Source organism: Amia ocellicauda, chromosome 12 (assembly GCF_036373705.1).
Source record: "Amia ocellicauda isolate fAmiCal2 chromosome 12, fAmiCal2.hap1, whole genome shotgun sequence".
In the NCBI taxonomy this organism is placed as follows: Eukaryota; Metazoa; Chordata; class Actinopteri; order Amiiformes; family Amiidae; genus Amia; species Amia ocellicauda.
The window spans coordinates 28,042,358-28,051,256 of record NC_089861.1 but is presented as its reverse complement, the minus strand read 5'-3'; the positions used below and the strand labels follow the sequence as shown (position 1 = coordinate 28,051,256).

Here is an 8,899-nt window from a genome sequence, read left to right as displayed (position 1 = left end):
TGTCATGCTGACAATTAAACTCTGAACCTCGGGGATGCTGTTTCTTATCACAAATTATAACTGGATGCTTGCTAATGTTCAAAAGGATTTTCCTGATGAATAATCAGAAAGCAATGGAGAAGAGTTTGGAATGAGCGATTACAAATTTAGATATAAAGAATACCAGTAAAATCCACAATTTTAGAGTACTGCTTTAAGCCACTGTGTTTCCTGCTACCTTTAGCAGTCTTCACATGCTATTGGGGGAGAGGCAGCACCAGGGTGTGCAACATAGATATAGAATTGTTAGGACATTGTCTATAGTGTAATATTTATAGACCTACATGTAATCATTGTTCATTTATTCTTGGGAAAGACTGAAATAATTCAAATGAATGCATGTTTAAGAGAAAAATGTACATTCACAACAAAATAAATAAAAACTGAATGTTATTTACTAGATGTAAGCTGATTTATCTGGATTGACACAGCAAATTTTTCAATTCACTAATATGTTATTTTTTTCATTCAACTTATTGCGTCAGTCCTTAAACAGTTGCTGGCATTCATAATAATATAATAATAATACAATTCATGAACTTTGTTATTTACAAATTGTTTAGAAATGTATTTTTTTGTTATCAAATGTTTTTATTGATGACAAAACATTGATGCAAATATATTATTGTTATACAGACAAATTGCTGGCCCACCCAGCTATGGCTTCATTCCCCCTCCAAGGAAGAAATGTATTTTAATAGTCCAATAAGAGTTTAATAGTCCCCAATACAATTTTAACAAAAACATTGCATCTAATGAAACATAAATGCATTAGAATTTCAGAATTGCCACTTTATTTTTCAGAGGCCTAAGAATTATCATTATTTCAAAATCCATTCTTCTTGTACCACTGGGCTCTGGCAACAACATAATTGGCAAAGTCCTTTCCAGTGGTGTGATCATCCACCTTTTCATACGACTCCACATTTCCATCTCCAGCACAGTAGGCTGCTATCCCCCCTGAAACATTAAATTATTCAATTCAGGTGTCTTCCATATCTGGCTCTTATGCTGTAATTAACATATTTATTTTAATAACTTGATATTTACCTTAGCAAAAAAAAAAAAAAAAGTATTATTGTAGAGCACTTAAAGGTTTGGAAGCCTTTATTGATCTTAATTTTGCTGTAAGCTTAATCATCCATGAGCATCCACCAATTGTATGGTGAGCTTAAGCATCCATGAGAAGCATGTTTACCATGTCATTTGGTTTACTTTGCAACTGTTAAGGTACTATACATTGCACAGGATCTTATTTTGAAATCAGGATTAACGGTCTTTCCTTTTGTTCACTTTGCAATATGTGGCAGTCAGCTACCTTTAAACCAATGCTCCTTGGGCCAATTTGGGAACGTTCTCTTAATCCTGATGATGAAGTCAATCAGGATCTGGGTGCCTTGAGCAACATGTTCCTCACTGTTCCACTCGCCTTCTGGTGTGTAGTAGAGCTTATTAACCTGAAATTCAATTAACAAAAATGTATTTCAGAAATTGTCACAGAACTGCCTTCATCCAATTTGTGCATTGAATTCAGACTTTCTCATTTTCACAGATTTTGCTCATTTTCTTTAAAGCATGACACTAAAAGGCAAATTCAATATGTACTAAAAGCTTCATTCATCAATGGGACTAGGTTCATGGAAAAATACATCTCCTGTACTGAAAAGGTTTTACTGTTGCACAGCTGTTCGTAGACTTTTATTCTACAATGACGATTCCTCAGCCAAATATAGTTGCTTGTATTGCAAGTCTCTGCACCTACAGAAAAATATTTATTCATCCATAACTTCAAATGGTCAATGAAAATGTGAACAGTTTGGTATATTTGCCTTGTATGCTTTGCAGGAATAACAGATTTTTCTTCCGTGGTGTTTTAAAGTAACTCTTGGCATCTATTGGCCGCCCTTACTTTGAGAAGCATCTCCAAATGCCAATAAGAATTCTAGCATTTTCTGTTGGTCTTACTTCATAGTTAGTTGAAATACAGTGAATATTCCACTTCTTGTAGAATGACCCATTAAAAGCCACCCAGCAACACTAACAAAGGTATAGATAGCAATTTGTATTTCTCTGTATTTTTATTTTACGTAGATCCCTTCTAAAAATGTATAGGATAAACCACAATAAAAGTGCCTATTTTTCATTATTATCCATTATCTGCTGTGTTTGAAATGATTATCATTTTAGTTTTCTACGGACATAATGTTTAAATATAAATTATTGCTTATTTTGTCGCACCTGCATAAGTCCAAATGCATTTTCACAGTCTCCCCAGCCATTCTTCAGCACTGCCCCAGCCCGAGACTGTCGAGAAATGATGGCACTAATGACAGCAGGGTCCATTTGTTTACGTTTGCCCACACGGACTATGATATCCTTGTAATCATTTAGTCTGCTCAGGTCCTGCTCTGCCATCTTACAAGAAGCACTAACCCCTGTTGAGGATACACAGTAGACAAAATGTCAAACAAAATATTTCTGTTATTCACCTTAGTTGTATCTCATGCCTGTAATGAAGAAACAAAATATATACCACCAACAGACACAACCAAACACAATTACCAGTTGGCAGCTCTCTCTACATATGTAAATATACACTGCTAAAAAAAAAATGAAGGGAACACTTAAATCACACATCAGATCTTGATGAACGAAATATATTAAAGATCAAAATCTTTACTGTACATTGTGTAATTTGTTGAGAACAAAATGACAACATCTGGGCATGCTCCTGATGAGACGGCAGATGGTGTCCTGGGGGGATCTCCTCCCAGACCTGGATCAGGGAATCAGTGAGCTCCTGGACAGTCTGTGGCACTACTTGGCGGCGTTGGATACACCGATACATAACGTCCCAAAGGTTCTCTATTGGATTCAGGTCTGGGGATATGAGGGCCAGTCAATGGCATCAATGCCTTCGTCATCTAGGAACTGCCTGAACACTCTGGCCACATGAGGCCGGGTATTGTCCTGCACCAGGAGGAACCCAGGCCCACTGCACCAGCGTAAAGTCTGGTGATGGGTCTGAGGATTTCATCTCGGTACCTAACTTCAGTCAGGGTACCGTTGGCTAGCACGTGGAGGTCTGAGCGTCCCTCCAAGGATATGCCTCCCCAGACCATCACTGACCCACCACTGAATCAGTCATGCTGGGTGATGTTGCAGGCAGCATAACATTCACCACGATGTCTCCAGACTCTTTCACGTCTGTCACATGTGCTCAGTGTGAACCTGCTCTCATCTGTGAAGAGAACGGGGCGCCAATGGCGGACCTGCCAATTCTGGTGTTCTCTGGCGAATGCCAATCGAGCTGCACGGTCATGCCACCCTCATGGAGTTTCTGACAGATTGGTCAGAAACATGCACACCAGTAGCCCGCTGGAGGTCATTTTGTAGGGCTCTGGCAGTGCTCCTCCTGTTCCTCCTCACACAAAGGAGCAGATACTGGTCCTGCTGCTGGGTTGATGCCCTTCTACAGCCCTGTCCAGCCCTCCTCATGTAACGGCCCATCTCTTGGTATCTTCTCCATGCTCTTGAGACTGTACTGGGAGACACAACAAACCTTCTTGCAACGGCACGTATGAATGTGCCATCCTGGAAGAGCTGGCCTACCTGAGCTACCAGAATGGGCTGCAGGTAGCATCTCATGCTACCAGTAGTGACAAGGACACTAGGAAAATGCAAAACTAGAGAAGAATCAGTCAGGAAGGATAAGGAGAGAGCAACTGTCTGTGGCCACCACCTGCAAAACCATTCCCTTTTTGGGGGTTGTCTTGCCGTTGCCTCTCCAGTGCACCTGTTGTCACTTTCATTTGCACCAAAACAGGTGACACTGATTCACAATCACTTAGGCTTCCTAACTGGACAGATTGATATCCCTGAAGTTTAATTGACTTGTTGTTATACTGTGATGATTATGTGTTCCCTTAATTTTTTGAGCAGTGTGTGTGTACATATTCAATAACTGTCTGAGTAAAAGACATTGAAGATTAAGAACAATTAACTAGTAAAACCTGCAAAAGCCTCGCCCAAGTTCAAAGCTGTTGTTTTAAGATAGTACTTTAAGACTTTACAAATTATACCAGTTAATTTTACTTTTGCCAATCTCTTAATGTACTGTAGCCATATTTATTATGAATATTTGTTCATACCATTCACAGTTAAATGATCCTGTTTGGCTGTTTCTTCCGATGCACCAGTAGTGTCAATCATCATGACATCACCATAAATACAGTCTAAAAAGGCAAAAAGAATATGAATCATTACTCACCCATTCAGAAAACATTATATTGGAATTGTCATGCTGCGTCCACCCAGACTAGAAAGTTTGAATTTCCACTTACAATACAAGAGACAAAGTACACAGAATCCAATATCTAATTGAAACCCAGGCTGTATTTGAAACCACATACAACCCATACTACGCGTACTACATACCAACATTTAAACATTACAGAAATGTCGGTATGTAGTATGTATAGTATGGGTAGTATGCGGTTTGGAATACAGACCCAATCCTTCTCCAGGCAAGCCACGCCCACACACGATTCAAAACACTGGTATTGGTTGTTGAGTAACTGTCAATAACTTTTTATGCAGCCTGAAGAAACCCTCTTAACGAAAACGGGCTGCAAATGGAAAATAAGTCTTTTAAAAAGGCCGGCCCGGAAGAACAGAGGGTTCAAACAGCTTTTCTTACAGATATCTTCCGGGTTTGCATTTTCAACAAAAGGTGCATAAATGTCCAATCAGCAGAGGGCAGTGTCCCGGATGTGCATGTGGATTGGCTCAGCCCTCGCTTCTCTACTTCCTCTTCCTCCTTTGGATGGTGGAGTTACCAAGGCTGCGTGCCAAATCGCACACTTGCTCCCTACACACTTCGACAAGTGTAGGGTGAAACTAAAAGCGCTCAATGGGACACACTTCAGCATCAGCATTCAGCGCCTTTGCATTTGACCGAAAAAGTACCTACGCAGTCTTTTCTTGTCATCTGTCTCTATTTAATAATAATAATAATAATAATAATAATAATAATAATAATAATAATAATAATAATAATTTTGAAATACACTGTTCGTTAATATCACATCCTAGTTTTATAGGATACTACTTCAGTAGTACTAACAATTCCTGTTAGCAGTGGCAGTTGCAAAAGATTGTTCAGTACTCTGCGCCGGCTGCACACCTGGTTGAGAAGAACCATGGGTCAGGACAGGCTCAATCACCTGGCAGTGATATCAATTGAGAGGGGGGCTGTCTGCCACAGATCATTACAGCACCATAGATAGATTCACAATGCTCAAACCAAGGAAATACACATTAATGATTCCACCCTCTAGCAGATGATGGAGAGACAGACAGAAAGACTGCAGCAGAGGATGGTGAAATAGCAGCAGATGATGGAGAGAGAGAGGAGAGAGAGCAGCAGATGATGGAGAGAGGAGAAGAGAGTCAGACAGCAACAGATGATGGAGAGGTGAACAGTGCAGCACTACACTGCATGAACTGTATCTGAGATGTGTGTGTGTGTGTGTGTGTGTGTGTGTGAGGGAGATAAAATAGTAATATTCCAACAAACCAATGTTAACATAAATACATGTAACAGTTTCTCTAGTTTGGTAGTGTAGCGTGTCAATAAATGTTTAATGATAGCAGTTGTGAAGTATTCTGTTTCTACTCAATACTAATACAAATTACTAACAACTACTACTATTTTAACATCACATTCATAATTCATCTGGAAAGAAAACAGTTTTTGAGGTTGGCTTACACATTTACATTTTTCAATTATTAAGACGTACTTTGAATGTAAGTAAGGTGCCAGAGTGCATAAAAAAAAGCATAAAAATAGAGCTTGTTATCCAGAGGAGGATCCGGGCTAAGCCCTGGATGTCCTCATCCTAGCAACGTTCCCGTCTTTCAGTGGAGAGTTGCAGTGTGAAACAGACTCACATTGTGAAGTGTGAAACTCTGCTCGGGTCCTGAGCTCTGGATCCTGCAGACTGGAGACTCTCTTCACTGGGGAGACAGACAGAGACACACAGAGAGAGAAGGACAACTGAACCTTGTGGATGAATCCAGGACACAAACAGCACTCCTTTACTAATGAGAGAGACTCTGATCACTGTGTGCAGCTGACATCAGAAATCTCTCACACAAGAGCTGCTCTCATAAACCTCCAGCCTCTCTGTCAGCGAGGCGTCAGGTCCTTCCAGAGCTGGACAATGACAGTAAGGTCAGCTGCTCCCTGGACACCTGTGACAATGAGTTTCTCCACCAACCTGTCTGTGAGATCTTGACCAGTTCCCCCTGGCAGACATCCTCCAGTCGCTCCTTCATTTCAATGACAGCTTTCCCCACAGCCTCAAGAGAGAAGAGTGGACTGACAGTGATGTTGGGCGAGTCTGCAGCTCCAGGAGGGGCACAGAGAGACTGGCATTTCTACAGCAGAGACAGAGAGAGAGAGAGAGAGAGAGAGAGAGAGAAGGAAGGGCACAGTGGAAATTGTGCAGCAGAGAGAGGTTTTGAGTCAATGCAAAGTGACACCAATACACATTCCTGGAGAGAAACTAGGAGCAACTCCATTGGAGAGCTCTGTGTGAAAGACTTCTGTCCTGCAGATTGTCCCAGAGCAGCGACATTACCTGGAGGAAGTGGACGTGGTCCTCTGTGAGGGAGAGCTGCTTCAGATCAGCATCTCTTGTCTTTAGATCAACAATCTCCTGCTCCAGTCTCTCCATGAGCCCTCCAGCCTGACTCACTGCAGCCGTCTCCTGAGCTCTGATCATCTGTGTGACCTCACAGCGCCTTCTATCAATGGAGCGGATCAGCTCAGTGAAGATCCTCTCACTGTCCTGCACTGCTGTCTGTGCAGAGCTCTGAGTGAGAGACACACAGGGGTTATTACAGAGGGACAGCACTGACACTGGACTGCACCTCAGTATATATACTCAAGTGGATTGCTGTGGGGGTGTCAGTGTGTGTTAATGTCGGCTCCTCCTCTGTTCAGTTCCCACCTTGAGTGACTCCACAGCCTGTCTCAGTGTCTTCAGCTCCTTCTCTCTCTGCTCGAGTCTCTGCTGGTATTGTCCTCGTGTTTTTCCCAGCTGCTTCTGTGAACAGAGACACAGCATCATTCCTAAAGAGGCTTTTCCCAAACTTAATGAACACATCTATACTCTCAATACAATGCAATGCTATAGCACTGAGTTAGCAATATATTTAAATGCAGCATATTAAGAGTTAAAGGCTCCAAGACATATTTAGTTACTTATATATTGCAGTAAATGTCTGCCACAGAAAATGGTCAACCAAGCCAGTACTCCTCCAAACTTTCACAGTCTCTCCTTACGCCAATATCATAAGATTGGTTGTGATAGATTAGACACTCCCAGGTCCTACCAAGTACACTGTGTGCCCTCCCAACCAAAAATTAAATTGAATTTGAGCAAACAAAGAAAAATCTATGACAGTGTTAGAACACAAGCCCCAGATTAAATATAAAAATATTCTGAAGCTGTATATACTCATAATCAGCATCAGAATTATAAAGACACTGTACCTTAAAGATTACTGGTTTAATCCAGTATGGATTAATCCCGTTTCTTTTTACAATATAACTTTGCAAATATATCTCCTTGTGGTCATTCCTTAAAACAGGTTTCAGACTAGCTTTGTCTCATGTATTTTATGGAGACTCATGTTCTGTGCTGTACAAGACTGAAGTGTGATCACCAAAAACAGATTTCACTTCACAAAACTCAGTAGTTCTGCTTGGCAGCCTGTAAACTGTGATCATAAGCACAGCACAGCGCTGTTCTACTATCCCTCCATACCCTGAGTCAGAGAGCTCCCAGTACAGAGTGACAGTCCTCACCTGTTTCTCAGCGCTTTCTGCTGCAGCGGAGACTGTATCGTGGCCTTTATGATCATCCATTACACACAGCAAACAGATACACTTCTGATCAGTGCAGCAATAGACCTCCAGCAGTTTCCGATGATTAGGACAGAGAACATCATCCAGACGCCTGGTGGCATCAACCAGCTTGTGCTTCTTCAGTGGAGCCACTTCATAGTGAGGCTGGAGGTGAGACTGACAGTAAGAGGCCAGACACACCAGACAGGATTTCACAGCTCTCGTCTTTTCTTCAGTGCAGAAATCACACAACACATCTCCAGGTCCAGCAGGACTGTGAACAGGAGGAGGAGGAGGGGTATTTAGCCCTGTCTTCTTCAGTCTCTCCACCACTTCAGCCAGCATGGTGTTTCTGTGCAGTACAAGCCTGGGGGTGAAGGTCTCTCTGCACTGGGGGCAGCTGTAGATACCAATGTTATCATCCTGGTCCCAGCAGCTCTTAATACAGCCCAGACAGTAACTGTGTCCACAGGGAATAGTCACTGGATCCTTCAGTGTGTCCAGACACACTGAGCAGCTGATCTGGTCCAGGAAAACTCCAGCTTCTGCCATTTCACTGAGAGACTGAGAGGCAGAGAGACACAGTTCCAGTCAGGCTGTTTCAGCAGAAATGAAACTTCTCTGTGTGTGGAGGGACTTCCTGGATCTGACCAGAGCTGCAGGAAGTGTGGATTGGGGCTGAGGCCAGGCTGAGGAGAACTGTGCTGTTTTCAGCTCTGCTCCAGCTTGAACTGTCATGGGCAGGGCGTGACAAGCCATTAGCAGTTAATTGATCACTTTTTATTTATTTATTTATTATGATTTATTTTCATTTAATTACTGTTTCTGTGCACTGATTCGGTTTTCGTGATTGCTTTATTTATGAAGTATGTTCCTTTACTTTCTTATTTATATTTTTGTGGTTCATTGGTGATTGGGTTAATTGGTTTATTTGAGTGATTGCTT

General features: G+C 41.7%; 1 protein-coding gene across 1 annotated transcript; it reads right to left on the bottom strand.

The window, feature by feature from the left end:
• Window positions 1–594: 594 nt before the first annotated feature.
• LOC136764838 (E3 ubiquitin/ISG15 ligase TRIM25) lies at window positions 595–8,555 on the bottom strand. The gene is made up of 9 exons (XM_066719171.1): window positions 7,916–8,555; window positions 7,056–7,151; window positions 6,684–6,917; window positions 6,321–6,480; window positions 5,992–6,057; window positions 4,191–4,274; window positions 2,278–2,474; window positions 1,358–1,496; window positions 595–999 (listed from the first exon to the last, which is right to left on the bottom strand). The coding sequence occupies exons 1-9, from the start codon at window positions 8,504–8,506 to the stop codon at window positions 866–868; spliced, it is 1,701 nt and encodes a 566-aa protein (XP_066575268.1). The 5' UTR covers window positions 8,507–8,555; the 3' UTR covers window positions 595–865.
• Window positions 8,556–8,899: the final 344 nt, after the last annotated feature.